This window comes from Osmia lignaria, chromosome 10 (assembly GCF_051020975.1).
Source record: "Osmia lignaria lignaria isolate PbOS001 chromosome 10, iyOsmLign1, whole genome shotgun sequence".
NCBI classification, from domain to species: Eukaryota; Metazoa; Arthropoda; class Insecta; order Hymenoptera; family Megachilidae; genus Osmia; species Osmia lignaria.
In genome coordinates, this window is record NC_135041.1 from 14154515 (window position 1) to 14178532 (window position 24018).

At 28.7% G+C, this 24018-nt stretch overlaps 3 protein-coding genes and 1 long non-coding RNA gene across 10 annotated transcripts; 2 read left to right on the forward strand and 2 right to left on the reverse strand.

Moving 5' to 3' along the window:
* Window positions 1-76: 76 nt before the first annotated feature.
* Window positions 77-8291, reverse strand: Graf (GTPase regulator associated with FAK). 4 transcript variants are annotated; one of them, XM_034339573.2, is made up of 21 exons: window positions 8146-8291; window positions 7381-7544; window positions 6932-7089; window positions 5422-5493; window positions 5254-5355; window positions 5067-5177; window positions 4887-4991; window positions 3909-3980; window positions 3586-3652; window positions 3375-3472; window positions 3204-3298; window positions 2743-2836; window positions 2575-2677; window positions 2250-2471; window positions 1986-2091; window positions 1582-1900; window positions 1312-1501; window positions 1067-1223; window positions 931-987; window positions 769-848; window positions 77-682 (listed from the first exon to the last, which is right to left on the reverse strand). In XM_034339573.2, the coding sequence occupies exons 2-21, from the start codon at window positions 7538-7540 to the stop codon at window positions 591-593; spliced, it is 2460 nt and encodes an 819-aa protein (XP_034195464.1). In that variant the 5' UTR covers window positions 7541-7544; window positions 8146-8291; the 3' UTR covers window positions 77-590. The 4 variants fall into 4 exon arrangements, with proteins under 4 accessions (XP_034195464.1, XP_034195463.1, XP_034195467.1 ...); XM_034339572.2 differs by lacking the exon at window positions 8146-8291 and having other exon boundaries at window positions 7381-7807; XM_034339576.2 differs by lacking the exon at window positions 8146-8291 and having other exon boundaries at window positions 6932-7040; window positions 7381-7407.
* A 334-nt stretch (window positions 8292-8625) lies between these two features.
* On the forward strand, window positions 8626-14934 carry LOC117611109 (uncharacterized). 2 transcript variants are annotated; one of them, XM_034339020.2, is made up of 21 exons: window positions 8626-9032; window positions 9635-9745; window positions 9855-10046; window positions 10135-10253; window positions 10346-10595; window positions 10680-10892; window positions 10960-11138; window positions 11221-11430; window positions 11499-11658; window positions 11745-11819; window positions 11887-12222; window positions 12307-12466; window positions 12555-12763; window positions 12831-12978; window positions 13054-13247; window positions 13322-13459; window positions 13550-13646; window positions 13725-13801; window positions 13886-14069; window positions 14199-14365; window positions 14440-14934. In XM_034339020.2, the coding sequence occupies exons 2-21, from the start codon at window positions 9698-9700 to the stop codon at window positions 14593-14595; spliced, it is 3312 nt and encodes a 1103-aa protein (XP_034194911.1). In that variant the 5' UTR covers window positions 8626-9032; window positions 9635-9697; the 3' UTR covers window positions 14596-14934. The 2 variants fall into 2 exon arrangements, with proteins under 2 accessions (XP_034194911.1, XP_034194920.1); XM_034339029.2 differs by having other exon boundaries at window positions 14202-14365.
* Window positions 14935-15404: 470 nt separating this feature from the next.
* Window positions 15405-23995, reverse strand: bmm (brummer). 3 transcript variants are annotated; one of them, XM_034339145.2, is made up of 14 exons: window positions 23643-23775; window positions 22770-22852; window positions 19608-19720; window positions 19384-19503; window positions 19111-19299; window positions 18941-19024; window positions 18604-18780; window positions 18313-18488; window positions 17829-17939; window positions 17421-17578; window positions 17252-17339; window positions 17092-17185; window positions 16819-17017; window positions 15405-16732 (listed from the first exon to the last, which is right to left on the reverse strand). In XM_034339145.2, the coding sequence occupies exons 2-14, from the start codon at window positions 22783-22785 to the stop codon at window positions 16542-16544; spliced, it is 1716 nt and encodes a 571-aa protein (XP_034195036.1). In that variant the 5' UTR covers window positions 22786-22852; window positions 23643-23775; the 3' UTR covers window positions 15405-16541. The 3 variants fall into 3 exon arrangements, with proteins under 3 accessions (XP_034195036.1, XP_034195028.1, XP_034195034.1); XM_034339137.2 differs by lacking the exon at window positions 22770-22852 and having other exon boundaries at window positions 23643-23995; XM_034339143.2 differs by lacking the exons at window positions 17829-17939; window positions 22770-22852 and having other exon boundaries at window positions 15407-16732; window positions 23643-23991.
* On the forward strand, window positions 20922-22042 carry LOC117611303 (uncharacterized). The gene is made up of 2 exons (XR_004583136.2): window positions 20922-21268; window positions 21477-22042. It is a non-coding gene; the product is annotated as an uncharacterized LOC117611303 (long non-coding RNA).
* Window positions 23996-24018: the final 23 nt, after the last annotated feature.

The following is a 24018-nucleotide window of genomic DNA, read 5'->3' on the forward strand; positions in this document are numbered from 1 at the left end:
ATAATTATTTAAAAAAATTATGTATATGTTTTCTGTTTTATAGTATTTAGTTAAATAAATCAAATTTACACATCAATAAAGTCTTTATTAAAAATTCTGATTATATTTGGTATTTATTTATTTTATATCACATTCTGATATTATATTGTGTATGTGTATGTATTCGAGTGAACGTATATGCAGAGACTATCGCAGTATAAACAAATATTATTGCCTATGAGATTTTCTACTAGCTGCATAATGGAGCAATATCTTTCAGTACAAATATATTTAAATATCATGTAATATATTAGCGTTATATGCTTTTGTATATAAGTATATATAAATTTTTCTACAATAGATTATATACAATATAGACGCTTTTGAGCAAAGAGGCTCCTAATAAATAAAAAATGTATATACGAATGTATATATAATTGACTATGTAAATTGTACCCAAAGGAATTTAAATAGAAAATATTGCGTTTCACATATGTCGTTAACATTATTTTTTGTTTTCATGAACATATGCTTCAACAAGCAACAGTGCTAAAAGAACTTATAATTATGGAATGTAAAAACAATTTAGGCACTCTTTGGCTGTTTTAAATTTAAGGTAATTGTTCAACATAGTTCTTTGGGACCAATCCTGTTTTACCATTTAATGTACCTTCTAACCATCCAGGTTCCAAAGAGGCCTTTACTGTAATTGAAAATTAATATTAATATTCTGTAAAATAAATTTGCTTTCTTTACGAAATTGAAAATACAGCCAATTATTTTTTATACCATTTGTTATAATCTGATTTGGTTCAAACGATAACTCTCCGTCGCTTTCGGCTACACAAGCGTATAAAGTACGGACTCTCCTGAAAAAAAAAAAGATATATATATATTTACTTGTTAATGTTCAATATGGTTTACCTCGATTTCAGTAATAATTGTATTTACCAAATGCCAGGTACCTGTCCAGGACTTGAACGTCCACTACCGGGTGATGTGTTAATTCTATAAAAGATATGTAAGTATATTTAAAGTACGAATTATAATTTTGTTTAAAATTAAAAACTATTAATAAAGGACTTACACAGATACTGGTGGATTATTTCGTTGAGTGTAACCTGATGGATAATGTACAGGCATCATAGAACCACGTTTTTGTTTCACCGGTAAATCGGATGAAAACGAGTGTGGATCGGGTGCAATTGATTCACTTGAACTACTTGTGTTGCCACTTGTTAATACTATATTTATACAATATTAATGTTTGTTAAACTATGAAATATGCTGACATATAGAATATATATATATATATATATATATAATTATAACCTTTATCTGCAGAATGGTACATGACATTTGCATTATTTAATTTGACACGTCCGCTGCGACTATCCAGATATGGCGGTATTCTGTGACTTGTATGCTCTACTTCTTCATAATCTCCATTTTTTCGATCATCGATAGAAGGTGTTTTAGTAACAACTGCTGATGGACCGTCGTAGTATGGCCTTGTAATGTGCTTCATAAATAATTTAATTTTAATTATTATATTGGAAAACTAACGAAAAATCTTAAATTATAAATTTATATGTAACTTACATGTCCATGTGGTGAAGACATAACATGTACTGGGTATTTTAAAAAAGGAGTACCGTTACCAGACGACGCCGATCCGTCCTCTGTATTTACACGCTGTGACCTAGGAGGAGCAGTGTTTTGTGTTGAGCGTATAGTATCTTGTGGTGGACCAGCAATTATTCTTTCACAATTTTCAATTAAAATTTCAACTACAATATTATAAAATTTAATATCCATTATAGAAGCAACTGTTTCTTCTTCTGGTCTTAATAAAGACGGACCAAAACATACAGCCAAATTTCCCACAGTCATTAGATTTTTATCACTCTTTTTCGCGACGCTGGAAAAATAATTTGATTTTACATATTTTTACAGTAAACTACGTGAAATGTAAATTATTAATGCAATAAAATATAAATACATACCTACAAAGATGTCTAATAAGAAGAACTAGCATATTAAAATTTGCTTTTGGTAGTCGATAAACAAGATTATGAATATCACTTATACGTGCTTCTTTCACTTCTTGTTCTGTTAAAAGTTGCAATAACAATAATAATATTGAACAACATACATATATATTATTATGAATAAAATTTAAGTTGAAAAAATTGAATTTATATAGTAGAATTAACACTCTTAATCAGGATTTTAAATAAAATAATATTATAGAGAATACCTATACGCACTCGCAGCTGAAATGAAACTGTTATAGTATCGAAAAGTCATTAACGGTTCGGATAACGTCCTTAGGTAAGTTTTTAATGCACTGGTAATGGTTTTACTTTCCCATTCGAAGCGGTCTTCAAGATTAAGTTTTTCAAGTTTCCTTCTATCTAATCCCATTGCTAAAAGCTTATTTACTTTTGAAGCAACACCAACAACTCTATATAGACCTTGCTCTTCAAGGCCTAACAAACAAGTAGTGGATAAATTTAAAATTATTTTATGAAAGAATAGTCTAATAAAATATTAAAAAGTATTGTACATTACAAATGGCTATATTGATCTTACCCCTTTCTTCGAGAGCTGCAATACATTTTGATACAAACATAAAGCCTGTTTCATCTAAAACATTTTCTTCGGATTTTGTTGATGCACCTACTGCAGCGTAATTCTAGGATTGAATAATATTATATAGATTTTACCTTACTGCTTGCTTAATTTTACTTAACTGCCTACCTTAATGCTTACTGATTCTTTGCCATCCATGGCATCTAACCACAACTTTCTATCTTCTTCAGATAGTGCTTGGAATGTGTATACTACATTAGGCCTGAAAAAATAAAGAAAACTGTGACATACAATCAATAGAAAAAAAAAATATATCACAAATAACATTTATTATTTTATAAATCATTAGTTTGAAACTATAATTGTTTTTACAATTACTTCGCATTAAAATGGCATCATTTTATTAACAATAAGTTTAATTTTAGATGAGGTAAGAGTAGGTTATCTATCACCTACCTTAAATTCCCAAGAATGCAAAACGTATCAAACTTTGAAGAATAGACATTTAAACATAAAACATAGTATCTGGTTAGATAAATCATTTAAAGTAAACTACTATGCTCCAGATTCTACTGTTAAAAATACATAAGACAATCATGACTGAAGGTACATATTATGAGCACACTTACTTATCAACAGTGGTGATGTCAAAACAGAAACGTTTTTCAATTGTATCTGACATACGACGTATACAAGATGCTAGCGTTAGAACTTCTTTGCTGCTCTATTAAAACATAATATAGATGAATTTTTTAAATAATAAATTAATACAAATTCCATATAGTAAAAGCTTCACTTACAAATTTCCCAGTAAGCTGATTATAGGGTATCATAGTAAATTCTTTCTTGTCTTTCTGATATGTACAATACTGTTTTGTCCATGTTGTGCCAAATGCTTCTGTAAAATTAAATACATTTATATATATCTCTCTCTCTCTCTATATATATATATATGTATATATATACATTAATCACATTAATGAAATTTATTATTAAAATCTATGCACTTACTTTTTTCCATTAAAAATAAATAGCCTTCACGGGTGTACAGTTTATTGACTCCACTTTCTACAGCAGACTATAAATTGAAAATATTACTACTATATTTGTAGCACCTTATTAACCCTTAACGGTCGTATGTCTGCTCTTAGCCACTAGCACGGCATCCGCGTATAAACGAAATACGACCATAAAGGGTTAAAATTGACATAAAATTAATATTTTTAGACAAATAACACACATAATAATTTTGGATATTTCCTTCAGGATATTACAAATAGGAAGATTTGCGTTAAATATAGATATTGATATTTGTACAAAACAAAAGTACATACCTTTTTCATATCCTTCATTTTATTCATAAGCGATTCTGTTTTATCCCGGGTAGCAAGGAAATTGTCTCTAGTCTTGTGAAACACACACACACACATAAAATTAAAAATTAGTAAGCTAATTGTCATGCTGTTATCCTAATAATATTTGCACCACACAATAATTTAGTAAGGAAGTTACTCTTAAATATTTCTACAAGTAGTTTCATATTAACAACTAATTCAATTATAAAAAATTGCTAATATTAAAAGTATTTTGAAGTGCCACACAAGACATTTAAAAATACCCAAATTATATATCTCTTAATAATCTCTAAGACATTTGGGGTATGTTGTGTCACATTTTTTTATGATGATATTAATAATATATGTATAAGTAAATTATATTGTAATCCGGCCATGATGATTATTACAACCCAAGGAAATTCTTTTTGTTACTTTTCTGATTACTGTTAGTAATAACTTTTCTATTTGATAATCCTATTTTGTATTATTTTTAATAAATAAAAATATGTATTATTGCGTTCATTATTTGTAAAGCAAAACTGTATGTGAAACAAAATGTGCACATTGCAATTCAAAATAAAAACGCCTACTTTACCAGCAATTTCTAATGTAAATACAAAATTTATAGATAACAAAGTGTAAAGTAACAATATTTAATGTACTTATTTAGGCATCAGCCATTTCAATTTTAAGAGCGAGGGAGAAAATACTCGTCAACGGCCTGAATGGCTTAATGATTAAAGCAACTGTTTAGTAAGTGGAAGATTTTAATTCGAATTCAAGCTCAGAAATATTTGTCTCCCTACACATTTAATATAATTATATAAATAGATGTTACAGTGTACAAAGCAATCTTTTATCCTCTGAGTAGTGCTAATGTAAGTAATCCGTTTTAGAATCGTGCTTCTTTAAAATACTAATGCTTCCTTCATATATCTTTAAGCAATGAAACTTAGAATAATAAGGAAAACCAACCTTTTGTATTTTTAATTGTAACTCGGTCATGTAAGGTTTAAAGTCTTTAGCAACTTCATGGCCTTGATGATAGAAAGTTAACCAGCCAAACATAAAACCTAATAACTGAAAAAAATATTATTATTATTATTACTGTTAATCCATAATACTCTTTTATAATTCATAGAAAATATAACTTACAGTTTCAACAAATTCAAACTTCTTTCGTTCTTGTACTTCTTGAAGTAAGAATACATATTCTAAACTGGCTTGACAAAAATGTCTTTCAGCCATTTCCAGTGTAGCGTCAGCCTAACCATAATATATACTAGATTAGATTGGATAGTATATATCTTTTACCTGTATTGTATATAAGTAACATTTATACCTCTTGCAAAACATTGTCTTGTTTCTTTGTAGACAAATTTAAATAACGTTCTTGACTTTGACAAAATTTGATAGTTTGTTTCTCAAATTTCTTTTTTCCTTCCTGCAAGTATATTACAATTATATATTTTGTATATATTATTAAATACAAAAAATTTGAATAAATTACCTTAACTCCCCCAATATGTTCTTTCCTAAAGTTTTCCAGTGGAAGTATAATTTGATCATCTGCACGTTTAAGCTAAAAATAAAAATTCACTGAATTAGAAAAAAAAAAAATCGTGACGAATAAATAAATCTACTTATATAAAAATGAGTTTAACCTAGACATTAAAATAAATGTATACATAAATAAAATTATCGAAACTTATCCAAAACTAAATATGAAATTTATAATACGAGTTAATAAATCATTTTTAAAAAATATTAAATTAGATATAATCTAGTAATTCTAGTTTTTAGAAAAATTTTGAAAAATATGCTGCCTTTCAGCTGCTTGAAAAATTGGTAGAATTACTTCCATTTATTTGATACATAAATGAAGAAATGCTATACATGAAATTATTACAATGTTACTATTTAGTCAGTAATTTGTTTTTATTATAAATACATTTGTGTATCAAAAGATAGATACATCAGTTTATGATGTAAACAGGAAGTGTCCTAATTGTTAATACATACAAATTGTGTAAAAATTTTAATTATTTATGTTTTAAATATTGTGTGCAAGTAATTGAAAATATCAGAAACAGTACAAAATGGTAAACATTATTAAGCACATTCCTCATTTAGGAAAAGAATATAGATGTATGTATGTGTCCTATGTCCACACAAATGCACTAGTATTGCTATAATGAAACAAGCAAAAACAACAACCTTCATTTCACTATTTAGAAAAAGATTTATTTTGCATATCAAATATCTAATATGTATAGCTTACCCCTGTATTACAGATGTATAAGTATGTAATTTGGTAAAATGTTAAAATAACACTAAAATTACATAATCTGTTTTGCATTTACAAGTATAAAATGCTTAAAAACATTGTACCAAGATGTGTATATACATAACAAATACATGCAATAATATATGAAATTTCTATTTGTTAGAAAAGGATACTAAACAAAGTGTTGGAAGCTGTTATATGCTTAAAAAAAAAAACATTTGTGTGCAATCAGAGATATAAAGATTTATGTACATTAGAACATATTAATTTACTTGATTTTAAAAAGTACTGAAAACAAGTAAATGCAATTTAATATACAGAACATAAGAACTTTGTTTGAAAATATGACTCAAAATATATACCCCTAATCAACCAGGTTCAGCTCCTTCTACAACAATACGAAGTTTCTATAATAATATTTTTGATATCTTTAGAAACAAACAGATAATACCTTTATTAATATAATTTTAAAATAACCTGCATAAACATCTACTTAATGACTCAAATATAAATGGTTCATTTTATAAATAATAGCAATACATAATTACATACATCAGTACATAAACTGTCTTGACTTGCTGGTATCAAAGTGTAAGATTTAATTTTTACATATTATATTGCTTACTGATAATAAATTAAAATATCCTAGATATTTTTATACAAATTATCTTTATCTACAATCATCTTCTCCAACACATATAAAACACATTTATTTACTAAAAACATTGCATACCATGCGATCCCTTTCATCCTCTATTGATGCAATAAGTTCACTAAATTTCTTAAGGCTTTGCGATATGTGACTTTCGTCTTCGGTTTGAGTTTCCCCAATGCATTCAAAGCTAAAATTTTGTAATGTTTTAGAAAATGCTTTCTGGGCTTTGGATAAATCTAAAAATAATTCATTATTGACTTATTATTAAAATTACATATTTTATCAAATTTTAATCAATTAAAATTATTTGCAATTAAAAAAATAATTAAGGTACTTATTAATAACCTAAATAAAAATAAAAATAAAAATAAAAAAATTGTAAAAGAAAAATTAGTGACAACACACAGTTAAATACAAAATTGTTACATACCTTAATTTTATGAAAAATATCGTTAAGAAATATTATGGCAAAACAGAATAAAATGACAGCAGCTGTTACATGCGCATAGAGAGAACAATAAACTTACTTTTGGCAGCTAATAAAAGCCCTTTGACCTCCTTGATGAGTCGTTTAATCTGTTGATTAGTGTTCTCCAATTCACGTTCATGATAATGAAGATTTTCTCGAAAGTAGGGACTATCAGTTAAGCAATCCGTAAACTCTAATGGTTTGAGGCCAACACCCATTATTCTTGATTGTATATTAAAGTTCAAATGTCATTAATAAATCAAAACAACAGAATAGACAAATCAACACTTATAATAAGTTATTAGAAATTGCGATTATTTATTTAACGAAGACACAGTCTTATCACAGTACACGTATTAAAATACTTCGTGCGACAAACGTTCTTTAACGTAAAGCAAAATCAATTCGTAACAATTTTCTACTTTATTGATAGTCATGAACAACGATGCATTTTCTTAATTTTCGTTAAATCACTAGTACGATTATATAGATAGGAATTTTATGATGTCGATTAATGATCACGTATACCCTCTTGAGTAAGAGATGTCAACTATGTATTAAATGGCGGGTTGTTCAAGCTACTTTACAATACAATTTATAACCTACAATAACATGAAGTATGTTTTAAAAATAAAATGATGATTTTACTAATTTCTAAATTAAAGTATGCTTAAACTGAAGATTTACAAAAATTCGTATTTAAATTTGCAACACGTTGATTATAAATCATTAAGAGATGTAAACCTTTTACTTCTATTATTAAAAAAAATATCATAATAAATATTTTTACGTAAGATATAACATTTGTTAAAATATTACTTACAAAGATTACAAACATTCGTAAAAATCTTGAAGCGAAATCTGCCTTCTTTCATTAACTTGGAATGCATGTATTTCCCACAAACTATGAAACACTTTTTTGGATTAATATTACGTTACCAAAATTTATTGAATTTTATACACAAATATCGATCTTCGATATAAAATATTTACATCTTGAACATAGTCGTATTATAATCTCAAACATAAACATGAACAATTTATTTAAAGAATGGAATCGTATTGGTAATAAAAACTTAAGCAGTGCAGTTGTACCACAAATGAGGATATTTAATACATATAAAGATGACGCTTTTCGATTACAAAAATATTATAACACGATAATATTGTCTTTCAATTTAAAAAGACTTTCTTTTTGGAAAATGCAAATAAAGTGATTGAGCTATTTGCAATTTATTTCATAACTAAATTTCTTCAGAAGTTGGTTGAACTAGTTAATGCTGCTTCTCTTTTCCACTAATAATTTTCCTGACGTATTTATCCTCTTTTTACACAAGATCAGTATTATATATATATATATAAAATACTAACTTTGCCTTTAGGTTGTCCGATGTTAGTTTGAGTCTATGAAATGTAAAGTGAATATGTCGCTAGAGCGAAATGTGGACAATTTTCCAGTCTATGATTGTGTGGTGTTTGTATAATAGGTTACGTTGTGTCCTAAAATGACGTTTATAACTTGTAAATATTATTTATCTGACATTAAATAATTTTTGTTGGTTATTAGGTCTCGTTGACACGTATGTTTGATATCTGTAAACTTGTATATATACTATTTATCAAGTGATATGAGGTTATGATAAAAAATTAAGTTAAGTTACATCCTGTGTCCAATGTTTACCATAATATCACTTTTTGGATCTCGTGGAGGTAAATAGCCTATTGTTTTTGTATTACTTGAATTATTAAGTTGTAATCAATGTTAGGTCATAAACATTTACATAACCTCTTATATAGCGTGCTTGTTTTGACATTCGGTGAGTTCACGTTATGATTAAAACGCATTTGTGTATATTTATCACTAACTTACTGTTTATTAATAACTGTTTATTTTGGTAAACTTCATTTATTGTTATTGTTATTCATTAATTTATAATTTTCTCAAATGTTGATGCAATATTATATTTCAAATGTTTCTTACAGTATTTGAAAGATGAGATATGAAAGACATTAGTCTCATCAGTAAACAAATATATGTAAATAAAAAATATATGTGAAGTTTAATGTATAAATCATTTAACATTGGTATTTGTTATATATTGCAATAAATTATATTATTATTTGTTATCATATTTCCATGTTGAATAAAACTGTCTTCAAAGTTGTTATCGTTGATAATTTTTCCTTAAATATGTATTTAATACTGTATAACTTAGCAGCAGTTGAATGAAATTAAATATTTTAATATGACTTTATATTCATTTCATTAAATGAGATTTTTATTTTATTAAAAGTTAATTTGATTATTTCAGACTGTGAAGATTCATTATTGTATCAGATATGACATTAAGTGATATTAGTAATCAGAGAATAAAATGATTGGTGCAGCCTGTAGTTTAGAAGATGCTTGTCGGCAGGCTCAGGTATTATTTGCAAATTGTTTTCAAATAATTTTTATTGTGTATTCTAGTTGTAATATATTAGAAATATTAATATTACCAAGTATATTTATACAATATATTTTTTATATAGGATATGATTAATCAAGTGTCCAAATGTTGGAAAAATGTTCAAGGGCAAAATTCTTTGAACTTGACATCTGATAAACCATCAGTTCAAAGGAAGGAGCAAAATCATTCTAAACATAGCATTCAATCTAAATTAACTAGATTATATTTTGAAGAACTTACTAAAGTTCCTCATGCAACACCTGATTCTGTATTGGTATGTGAAATGTTTTTTTTAAACATTTAATGAACAAAAAGTATTTAACTAACTAACTAACAATATCTTTATTTATTCAAATGCACAGAACAATCTTGAAAATGAATGTGATCTTTTGGGAAGGTTGGTGCAAAGAGAAGGTTTACATACATTAATTGTTAATCTCTATGCTGGTAATAAAGGATACTCATTAGCTGTAAGAAATAGGTGAGCATTTTATGTTTCTTAATAGATACACATGTCTTTAGATTATCAAATCTTTATAAAGTACACGCTAATTAATTGATTTTCTGTAACAGTGATAAGGGAAATCAATATGATAAAAATTCAATATTAGCTGAAACACAACTGATGGGTTATGAACAGGGTGAATTGCTTTCATGTATAGATAATGGTCAGTTGCCTGCAATGTTAGCAGAACAACTAGAAACCAATCATTCTCATTTATTTTATGATGGCTGTATAATAGCTGAAGTTCGAGATTATCGAAAAACATTTCCTCAAACTAAAGCTGAAGTTCATCATGTACTTCTTAAACCTACAACACAAGTGAGAAATTTGTTTTTTTTTTCAATTGTACAAGAAAATTGAAAAATAATTTAATAAATTAATGTAACGTTTAATATATTTTAGAGTGTACTCTCAGATGTATCAACATTAACTAGCGATGGCGACTGGAGTCACGAAGAACGATTAATGTTAGAATCACACTTAGTGGCGGCTACCCAAGGACCTTTATGTTTGGATCCAAATCCTATTCCTAGTTTAGCTACAACACGACTACGGCAGTCTAAATCTCTACTTACCGATCACCAACTCATACGACAAGCCAAAAAGTTTTCTCAAGTAAGTTTCTATTTCAATTAAATTGTTAATCAGCTTCGGTACACTGTTAATAATAATATTCATACAGGTTACTGTTAATCGCAAAAGAAAATTGGAGCAATTAGCTCAGCCAGAAGGATTAACGATACAAGATTTAATGCAGAAACTAAAAGCAAAAAGAGGAGTAGTTACAACCACTGCCTGCCCCCCACCTTCTCTTACGAATCCTCCTTTACTTCCACCAAATACACCCATCGATGTTTTAAGGTGCATTCTAGTAATGTATTACTTTAATGTATAATATTTCCTTTAGAAACATTGTACTAATGTTATATTTCATATAAAATAGATTCGCGAAAGCATACGAACGCCCGCGAGAAACAAAAGACTGTTTGCCACAGGTTATAGAAGAATATATATTAGAAACTGGAGGAAGTCAAGGTGAAATAGATCACATAAAGCTCTCAATTTTGCAAAGACCTTCTAATTCCGAGTACCTGGGAGAGCTTTATATGGATAAGAATCATCGTGAAGGAGAGAAAAATGGATCCGCATGCCGGTATGTAGTTATTGATAAAAATTACTACATCTCGAAGATAAATAATTGAAAGTTAATTTTTTTTATAGATTTACATTAGGTACGAGAGTTCTGGCAAATCATTACATTCAACAATTCACGGAAATATTCACTGAAGAGGGTAGGAAAAATGTTAGAATAAAACATGTTGTACCAGGGCAGGTCCCTCGTGTAACATGTACACCTGGTATGCAACGAGCACATCAACAGGTATGCGTTTACTTAAAAAAATTCAAATTAAAGTCTTTAATTTTACATTACTATGTTACTAATTATACATAAATATGTTGTTTTAGGCGCAACAAGCAAAAGCCGCGCAATTAGTTGCTCAGCATTTACAACAAGCTCAATCTCAGCACGTGGCACAGCAGGTGAAGTAACAATTGGTTATAAAATCTTTTATTAGGATTATTTAACATTTAATAATAATTGTTTTAGATTTTATCAAGAGCTCAAGGTCAGTTAAACACTTTGGCTGGACAGGTGGCTTCAATAAAAACTATAACAGAAGCTACCACTTCTGCACAAAATAATTTGACATGTGTAGATTCATCGAACATACCACAAGTTATTGCCCAAAGTGACGCTTCGTCGCTAAGTCCAGGGCAATCTTTGACTAATGGTGGATCAAATGCTTCCACCTCTGTACAAATTGACAATTCTACAATGTCAGTTACTGATGGTAGTTCATGTAATGGGTCTGGAATTTTAGTTTTTCAACAAAAGTCTACCAATAATATTAACAATGCTACATCTACAAATGTTCCAGTTTTGGTAGGAATTATATACAGCTATATGTTTTATTTTAATACTTAAGTAATGTTACATGTATATATATGTATATTTTCTTACCTATAGCAAGCTCAGTTACAAGCGGGAACGCAGAATTGTGTTACGGAAACCGTTAATCAGAACCAAAATGAAATACCATTTAAAAAGCACTCTACCAATCCAGCAATAACTGCTCTTGTAACATCTCTCATGAATTCTGCTCAACAATTTCAACAGCAAGCTGCAGGTTTGTCCTGAAATTGATATAAACTGTATTAAAAAGGGGAAAGATGTGTCCCAAAAAAAAAAGGCAATTTATTTCAATATTCTTTTAGCAAACGCTGCCGCTGCTGCTATGAATAGTAATACACAGACTCCAAACAAATCAAATAACGCTGCGATTCTTAGTTTGTTAAATAGTAGTCCTGCCAATTTGACTCAGCAAAAGGTTCAACCACGAAGGATCTCATTGAATGCTTCCATCCCATCTAGAGTTCTTAGTAGTCATGGAAACGTTATTAATGTCCCTAATACTACTGGACAAGTAAATAAATTGATCTTATGATTGTGCATTTCTAAAATTATCATAATAATGAAAATATATTTTTTAGGTAAGGGTAAGTTTAAGTTCAACTTTAACAGGACAATTAGGTTGTAAACAGCAACCGGTAAAAGCCACAGCTGTCAGATTAGCTCGTGTACAAGATCCTACTTCGACGCTTGGGTTATCAATGCCGGGACTTTCAGCTCTATTAGCGGGTGTGCTATGTTTGTAATATTTTTATATAATTCAGTACATGTTAATTATTAAAATTTATTACTTAATTACAATAGGAACGCCGTCTGCAGATAATCCAATACCAGGAATCAATTCTGGTTCTTCTCTGCTCGAACGATTAACCGCTTCCTCCAGTCAAAATAATCAGGCTGCGACTTCAATGACCACCCCACCATCTACTAATGTAAATTTGCAGGGTGTAAATCTTACTAGTCTATCAAATTCCATCAACGGTCTTCAGAATGTTCAGGTTGTGAGAAATTGCTCATTTTTATATACATATAATACAAAAGATAAATTGCTACCGTATTCTTTCTGCAACAGGTATCATTTCCCGGATTATCACAACCCATTACAATGTCGCTAAATGTATCAGCGACGACGGGTTCTGTTACGCCTACAGGAGTCATTGTTTCTCTACCTATATCTTCTGCAACCAATACTTGCACTACGGTTTCTAGTGTTAGTTCTTTTTTTGCATTTCATACACCTATACATATATCGCGCAATTGATATGTATCAAGTTAATAAACAAATTACGATTCTGTTTAGATGGTAGCTACTACAGTTGTTACAACAGCTATTGCTGGAAGTACACCAACTGTAGTAATAGCTAATCCTGCTAATACTCACTTATCATTACCAATTGGTACGAATTATTCTTTACAATATATCATCTTTCATTTTTTCCTGCTGAATTATTTTATTTAATAAATTAATATTTTAGCCCAGATAATACCATCTGGAGTAAAAGGATTATCGCAACAAAATATACGCAGCAGTAATTCTGTCACTCTTTCACAGGTATTTAAATACATTTTGAGAAACAACTTTGTGAATAATTTAAGTTTGACAATTTCAAAAAAATGATAGATATTGTCTTTTTAGGGTGGACAAGCAATTCAGCTTGTTGGATCTCAAAGGCCAAGACTTAATCATATGACTCGTCAAGTACAACCAAATCAAGTTAAGTCGACTGTTTTACCAAATCAGTTAGTAACTGTTGCTAAGACGGTTACAGCAAGTCAGTTAATATTATCTGGTAACAAACAGGTGTTAACTCCTATAATGGGTAAGTTATTATAAACACCATATTATAATGTAAGGGTATACCGTTTAGAATATTTTAATTAAGGGGGGAAAAAAAAAATAAAATTTTTTTTTCAATAGATAAAGAAATTAAAAAATGTTCTGTTTATAGCAGCAACGAAACCAGTGCTTATGGCATCCCAGACAACACCTTCTTCCCAAGTAGTACCTGCAAATAAACAAACTTTATTGACAAAATCATTGCATGCTAGAGCTTCTACAGGACACTGTAGTCAACAAACTCAAAGTCTTGGAGTGGCAACATTATCACAGCAACAGGTATGTCCTATATGTAACTAATGTCAATTTTACAATTATCATTAGTTTTACACTATAAACTTCGTCTTTTATAGTTACAGAGAACTCTTGTCAAACCTGTACAGCTTCAACAGTTGCAATGTTTAGCTGCACAACACAAAGTAGCGGTTGCAACCGGCAATGCGCAAAATAGAACACAAATCGAGTCTCAGAGAACTTCTACATCTACTCCTGGGGAAGATCCAGCCTGAATATGTTCAAATAATTAATAATGTTTCACATTACATTTAAATAATTGAAACCTGCCTAGAAGGAATGTAACGGGGTGTTTGTATATTACGTTAACGTGACATTTATTAATTTTAATTATGCTCGCAGTGATAATTGTAAATTATGAAATTTTTATTCGCGATTAACCGATATTTATCAATGAAGACATATTTTATAAAAACCAGCGTAGTTTATATTTTTCTGCCCATGTGCAATAAATTATTTCCCTGAAAATAAATTTTACCTCGGAATATACTTTGATGGCGGTTTCAATTATTGTACATATAACTTATATATATGACATGATTTGTTTTATATTAAAAAATATAATAAATATTCCATTTTTTATTGATCTTTTCCCTTTTTCAAATTGTTCATTTAGATCAAATCTTATATTAGAAATGTATTTGTTTAATTAAAAAGTACTAAATATTGATTATAGAATATGTAAGGAATTTTCTTCCTTTCGGGATTCTAATTTTATTAATTACGTACGTAATTAAAACATGCCATAATGTAATACACGTACAAACCATTTTAAACAGTTATTTCCAGTAGTTTTTATAATTACAAATACTGAAATTATTTTTATGATTTTTCTATAATTTGAAATGAAAAAGAAGTCGATCAATTAAAATTTTATAAGCATACTATTTTGATTAACTTAATAGTTATAAATTAGATACTGACAATTTTTATAATCAATTTCGAAAAATAAAATAATAATCAACATGTCTCTGCTTAAACAGATAACAAATAATAATGTATAACATACTTGTAAAATATTATGATGCAACATGCCCTTTTTACATAACTATTAAATCAATATTTTATCACATAATACATATGCATATAAATGCAACACTTTAAAAGTATTTACTAGTCAAAATTTTTTTTATACATTATTTAAGATATAATTTAGTACAAAATTAAATATGTGTTGTTTAATTATTGATATAAAGCTTTTATCATACAATAGTACTCGACTCATTATGGTGGTTTTAACATATAGGAAACGACCCATTCTCTAATTATTATAATTAGTGTAATTATCCTCAACAATGATTATGTCAGTAATAAACAATATAAAAGCTCTGTTTGTTAATTGGCATTCAGTTCCAGCTGTATGCATTCAAAAATTGTATTTTCCCTACTCTAATTTATATAACTGATTTTATCATTCCACTAAGTATTTATCACAAGATATAGTTGTATAAATAATTTGGGAACATTCCATTTGTTTATAAAAATATTTACATAGAATATTTCCTCTTTTTCTTTATAAAATGTAACAAAAAAAATTCATAAAATAACTTAGTTAACAATAAGTGCCATAATTTTTTTAATGTATGTACGTTCTTCATCGAACGTATTAACACTTGATATTTACATGTGCAAACCGTAAATTAACATGGAATTAGAGTAGAGATAAATTTGTCTGTATTATATGATGTACATTTTTTCTATAATCAGTCTCTTTATCGGAGATCTACCAATACCTGCTTTGCAAGTATATAGTAACAATATTAGACTTTGCCTATCAAACTTCATTAATAATAAAATACTGTGCATGCTCTGCTGAAGATACATATCGCTTCTTTATAGGTTATTTGTACTGTATCTTGCATTTATTAGTGCATAACACAGATTATAAATTACAACTTTCCTTTTATAAAACTAATCAGTTTTATATACATATCTATCTATATCTTTTGTGTTTTTCAAATAATGTTCTTTAAGCGTTATAAAAATTTATCAGTATTGAGCATTGGTAATAACTCTTCTCACTATAATGTCATCAATATCATTGACTACAGAAGTATACATACACTTCATGATATTGATTATAAATATAAATCAACAAACGCACTCATACATCATTTCAATAATTATAAAAAATTATCTTATTTTAAACCTTTAATAATGGTTAATCCATTTCTATCTCAGTATTTGGTGTACTTAATGCTTTTGCAGTTTGTAAATCTTTGCTTATTTCCCATTCACTTTCTGGATCAGAAGAGGTATTTAAACCACCCAAAATGTCATCCTCTAAAGATATTTCTGATAAATTTTCTATACTTTGTTGGTTTCCGTCTGTATATAGAGATTCGGTAACAACTATAATAAATTTTTACAATTATACATGTAATTTTTGGCAAACGGTATAACAAAAACGTCAATAATTAATAAATGTAATAAATTACCGTCATTAAATGTATGCTGAGATAACCATGTAGGTTCATCCCACTCATCAAATTGTAATTTTGTATTATTTTCTACCTCGTCTACAGATAACACTGCATGTGATTCTGTATCTGTGACATCAAATATTTCTGTCACCTGCACTTTGTTATTTTCATCCATGTAGTAATACGCCATCACCGCTTCTTGTTCAGACGTTACCTGTAACATTAAAAAAAGGTATCAACATAAGGTTTAATATCAAAATTAATTAACAATATACGTATATCACGTACTTGCAAAATATTTTCGAACGTATCATCAACAGTTGAAAGATCAGACATATTTATAACACAGTTTGATTTATTGTTATGGTCTTTCCAGGGTTGTCTAGAAAACAAAATAATACATTGTAATAATTATTGATTAAACAAACTTGAAACCATCAAAACTTACAATTCATTGTATTGTAATGTTAAATTCAGATTTTTTTTATTTTTATACACATTGTCAGTCTTTTTTGTTGCCTCCATATCGTATATATCTGAAACATATGAATGACACGTTATTAATATGCATATTAATATTTATAATTATAATGAATCATGTGAAGCATTACACGTACTTGATCCATACTCTGTTATAGCCAATTGACACTTAATAGTTTGTGGCATTTGTTGATAATACACATGGATTTTGGGGAATATTATACTTAATTGATCCAAAAAGAATGTTCCTAATTCTAGCAAGTTTCTTCTCAATTTGGGAACGTTCAAAATGAATCTGAAAATAAAATATTTATGATTTATTATGTAAAATGGAGAGATATGACTATACAAACATAAAATTCTTTTTTTATAATAAATATAAGCATATACACATATCAAGACAATATATAAATAAAAAAACATAATTATTTTTAAAAGTGCTCGGTAAATTTAAATTTTATGCCATATTTCGATCATGTATGATAAATTTTCACGTATAAAAATGAATGTATATAATTTTATTTTTCATAAAAGCATGTGCTTACCGAGAAGATGTCATATGTTTAGTACAAGAAATCATCTGTGGATGTGTATGAAGAATACGGCCAATTACTTTGAATTCCAACGAACGAGTTTCTATCTTGTTACCGATAAAACTACGTGACCACATGCATAATGTTAAATATATATACAGTATTAAAGAAAAAAAATTATATGAAAAATAAATGGACTACATACATGAATTCTTTATTTTGAATAATTTTGATTATTATTACTTTAACAATAAGTGATACTCGACTTTGCATAAAAGTTAGTAAGCATATATTTTAAAAGATATAATTACTTAATAATTGAGTTATTAGTTTAATAGCGTGCAATTTCAAACAAGCAATAATTCATGCATACTACGTGCTTTGTTAATCACCGTTAAAAATACACACATAAAATTTCATGAACATTAAAAACAACGTTTAATAAAATTTCGAAATTGGGAAACTATAACACATAATATAATAATAAAATGCTTACTTAGTGAGAGTTGCATATACTACATCTACTGGTAAGGTGTATGGTAAGCTAAGCAATGACAAAAGTTTTACACTTTTATGTTTGAATAACCAATTAATCAACCCCTTATTGGCAGAATCAATTGCATCTTGAAATATAGTCATAACTGTCTCAGGTAAATTTGACACCAATGCTTCCTACAACATATTTTCATATTTTCATTTTATACACATTTGTATAAACGTACCACTTTCATGAAATAACATAATTTAAAATTGATATCAATCGATATCAATGAAAATATAAATGTACCTGTCTATGCATTTTACATTCTAAACATTCAGGATCATAATCCATATTATCATCAAGAGTTTCTGAGACAACAAACGTGGACTGTACTGCAAGACATCGAGTACAATTAAGTAAATTATTGCGATGAAGAAATCTTAATGCATCATCAAATCCTTGTTTACACATGTTTGAAAGGATCTGTAATGTATACATATTTTTATTGTGTATTTCAATAACTTTATCTGCACACATTATTACTACTTTAGCTTATCATGAATGTTAGTATAGGAATAATACTACCCTACAAAGGATATAAAATCACATAAGAGATATAATGGAATCATAGATGCAATCTTACCTCTGGATTAGGTGGAAAAAGTATCCTTGCAAATCTGTATATATTTTGTCTTGAAAGCTCTATACTTGTATTTGCAAAATTCACCTATAAATTATAAACATTTGTTTATTATTTTTTACACACACGTAAATGATGTAATAATACTTTTTTTCTTACAATAAGTAACTCACATGGAACAGTTGAGAGGAAACATCTCTTGGACAAATATCGCTCTCACCACAGAAAGGACTAACAGTAATTGTATTTTCATCAAGAGTGGGAAGATTGTCACTGAAACCACCATCCATATACCTAATACCGTGAAATCGTGGCGGTAAGAGACCAGAAAAGATGGGAATGAATGCACTTGCTAACAAAGCCTGGAAAACATACATTTTACAGATTATAAATTTTTTCTTTTCTTCTTAAAATATTACAAGTATAAAACATTGTTATTAGTTTACCTGCAATAAATCTTCCCTAGAAGAAAACTGTGACACGATTACATTTTTTCCATCGTATACTCTGGTCAAGGAGACATGTAGTTTACCGCTTACTCGAATGTGGGCATCGTTTGGAAGGAACTATAACAAATGTAAATTTCGGTAACGCGTACTAATTACAATTAAAATATTTCTGTATCTTATTAATATTTTTATATTTCAAAAAAAAAATGATTAATAAGTACCTTTTGTAAACTTTCTAACAATATTTCTTGAACGTTAAACGATGGACTAAATGGGCCGAGGGTTCGCTGCCGTGCTTCACGCGCAACGCGCAAAACATTACTTGTAATTTCCCCTGTAATCATTACAATTATTATACGAAGGAAATAATCAATTATAATATGAAACAGATTACTATGATTGATTTTGAATTATGAAGAGAAAAAAAATCAAAAACTGCAAATATGCTTGTTTTCGTTAATCATGTATGTATGTAATTTCAATTGATCAAGGTAATACTATTTAATCTATAAATGATTATACTTTGGAGAAAAAAAAGAAATGGAATTTCAATACATAATTTCATTAGAAAAATTACAATTGAATTCATTTTTCCATGTACTTTTTAAGATATATTCGAGTATTTATAATTATTGCGTCAAGAAAAAGCAATCATTCATATGTTTATCTTATCAAAAGTAGATACTTGATGTATTTTGATTTTATCAAGATCAAGGCGTTTATGTTTAAAATTCATTTCTACCTATACTTGATATATTATAACAATAAAAAAGCAATATTTATTTATTAAATTAGAGAGTATATTAGCTAAACGATATTGTACGGTGTTCAATGTGAAACGCAAAAGACGCAATTCGCTACATCGAACTTTTATCCCTGACGAGCTATGCTTCATTAAACTTCCGTTACACGTTGGAAGTATGCGTTCGTTGATATTTTTTAATACATTCACAGCAATAAATACGAATAGAGGACTCGTTGATGGTCAATACGTTACCGTGAGGAAACGCATTATTCATTTGCCAAACTGAAGGCCATTTTTTTTAGTCCTGGAAATGCTAGGCTTTATGATATTATCTTGTAGGTTTGAACATTTTGCCTGCAAGCAAGTTTAAATTGCCTAATTTACCAAGAATGTTACTTAAAGAAGGTAATACGAATCTAATGAATACGTTTAGAATGTTAGATAAAGCCTAGCATTTTCAGGAATAAAAGATGTCCTATTAAAAATTTCATTAAGCATCGCGCGATAAGCGTGTTGGTACCGGAAGTTCAAAGTCACCTTTGTCTTTTATTTGTTAACAAAATCGTGTTTTTTTAAACGATGATCAAACAATTTATAATTATTTAGACTACGAACATCAGCTGCGATTTCGATGATTTTTAAATATGTTGTAAAAACAATTTATTTTTATATCAATCAGATTTTATATTATCTCTGATATCGTCGATATGATACGGTTAAAGTTTAAACAATATCTTTAAATGTCTGGTGATGTTAAATCCGTAATATCTACCGTTTTCATGATCGAAAAGAATAGCAAACAAAGAATTAATATAAATACAAATTCTTTTTCTTTGTTACACAAATATATCAAGTGTTTCGATCACAAAGTAAACTCCGACTCTCTACTGGTGTGTACAACATCAATAAAGGAAGCAATTGTATCTAACGCAAACAAAGGAATATTTGTTTTGTAGCAAGGCAATGCTGACTCGTGCAGCGATAGATAAGAATGTATGTACGTATGCACATATGTACTTACATAATATTTACACAATTTATAAAATACAACGAGAAATCCATGAAATCAAAACAGAATAACAAATTATGATAATACTTTTCAGTTTTGTTGTCTTATAAATAATCTTCTTAGAAGACGTACGTATATTAGCAATATTTATATTTTTTTCTTTCTTCTGTTATTTCGTACACGAACCTTCTGTGTCGCGAAATCTTAATTACCATTTACTAATTCAAATTATGTTTTTCTGGATGGAATAGAGTTTCTGTAAACTTATTTTCGTCCTCCGTTTTTGAAGACTGCGCGAATTGGAAGGCTTTCAATATAGAAAAATTTTCGTTTCAGTTTTCTGTTACGCTTACTTTACACAAATAGATATCGTGCGTATACATTGTGTTCGCATTATCAAGCAAAATTAAATGGTATCGAATGAAGGATCACGCGATGCGTTTATCGACTCCGGAAGTGAAGACGTTTCTCATGGATTTCCCTATGACTTTAAACAACATTTAAACTGTAATTTTTCAATCCTTTTAAAAAATATGACAATTTTTAAGCATATGATCCAGAGTTTATCTGTTTATCTTGTATTAACGATAAGAGCGGCTCTGTTCATTGTCTATTACACAAGTATGTAATACGGATATATTATACAATATATATTCAATTGATTGATACAAATGTCAACAAGTTATTCGTCTAATAACTTTACAGTATGCAATAAAACGATTAGATAGTATATGAAACACGTCGTTTAAATAGATGCCGCTAACCATTTTAATCTTCTTTTAGATACTAATTGAAAGAGCTACTTTTTCAATTGAATCACTGAATTCCTTTGTTATACGAAATATGTATGTACATATGTATATGTTAAAAAAAAAAAGAAAAAAAACTCGATATAGATAAATCATCACGCAATACTACATCTGAATCATCGCTTTCGTCAACACGCAATTGCTAGCAGCAGCATTATACATGTATTATACAAGAATTATACATCTAAATTATGCGTATCTGTTATCGTATATGCATATGTGGTACTTAATAATATGTATTACACATCATCTTGCGGAAGCGAAGCCACGGAAAATATGTCAAATGATATTCTCGTTTTGGAAGTAAACAAAAATGTAGATAAAAGGTAAAATCATGTTTAAACGGGAATCGGAAGAACTTGCTACATACACTGCTTTGATCATGAATATTTCAATCGCACGTTTCGACACGTTATCTTCCGTTTTTGTAAATCATAAGTGTTTGTAATAAAACAGATTTATGCTCACTTTTTATATATTACTCTTCCTGTATTTATAAATTTTCTAATAAAAATTATAATGCAACCAGATTTCTGGACTGATTCATTCGCTGCTTACCACATTACTATTTATAGTCTATTTATTTGTTTCACGCATGCATACGTTAACTTAATAATTTTATGAAAACTTTATAATCTGAATAAGAAAATTGAAAAGTATTTGGATAAAGTGTTATTAAAACAAAGGATACTTTTCTTTGGTGCAAAGCGATAAACTCTTATCAGAATAAAAAATGATGGGTAGCGCGTCATATAACTCATGCTAATATGTCTATTGTAATTGGTTGCGCATTGTGTTGCATATTTATTACCAGTCTTACTTGCAAAGAAAAACATTTGATAACTGTTCTTGCTACTACTTCCAATTTGCTTCTTCTAAGCTTGACCTACTTATGAGATTTATCTGCAAGATGACCAAATTTATTAGTAATTTAAAAATAATGGGAATAACAATTATAACCTATTAGTAGGCCTAAAATATAACAAACTCTGAAATATTCCTATATGTAATAATTTGTGGAAATTTTGCTGTAAAAGTTAAGAATAGAATATGTTGGTGGCCGCAAAAATATATAACCAAACTAACCTCATCCACCTTTTCAAGTACAGCATGTACTATCTTTATTTAAAAATCAGGGTGCCTAGATTAGATTTTTCGATTAAATTTGCCAATTTGGAGCGTGGGTAGAAGTCAATATGACAGTCACTTGTTTTCGCCCATAAACGTATCAAAACCTACTTAACCTTACTTTTTTATTGTAACTTTTACAGCAAAATTTCAACGAAACTATGAATTTCCGCAAATAATCACATAGAAATTATTAATATACTCAATAAGACGAATCAAACGATGTATAATTTGTCACGATTGCTGAAAGGGTCTAGGAATTGTGGAGTGTATAATACATTTATCCTAAATACACATGACGGAGACGAATGTAAACCTTAAATAAATACATACGAAATAACAAAATCGCGACAAGTGACATTGTAAATAAACAAAGATATTTACAGTTTAATTATAACACGAAATCATTGGTACGCTGAAACAATTTGTTCAACATACGCGCAATGGATACAAAATGTGAGATGTATAATATCAGAAGTCATAAAATCAAAGCATAACATTGAAAAAACTAATTGTTCGAGATAATATATATCTGTTAGATATATAAACAAAGGAGTTCACTCACCGAGGGGTAAGTCACAAAGAAGACAACAAGCAGCGATAGCACCAGCCGATGCACCACTAATCTTATCCAAAAGAATGTGTGGAGCGTATTTCTTGAAGCACACTGCCACACCAACGTGGTAAATACCAAGGAAGCCACATCCAGCAAACGATAAATTCATTTCGGAATTCTCTTTAATGTTATATCGTTTGCTATTGCTCTGTTTATATTGATTATCAAGAGTAATTGTATGATAGATAAAAAAATACTGATTTCCTTTCTACGACACTTTAAACATCACTCGTAACGAAAGCGCTCTATACGACGTTTTCGTGCGACGTCCAAGTTCGAACTGTCTGTAATCGTCCTTCGCCGACAACAACAGCCTTCCAAAACT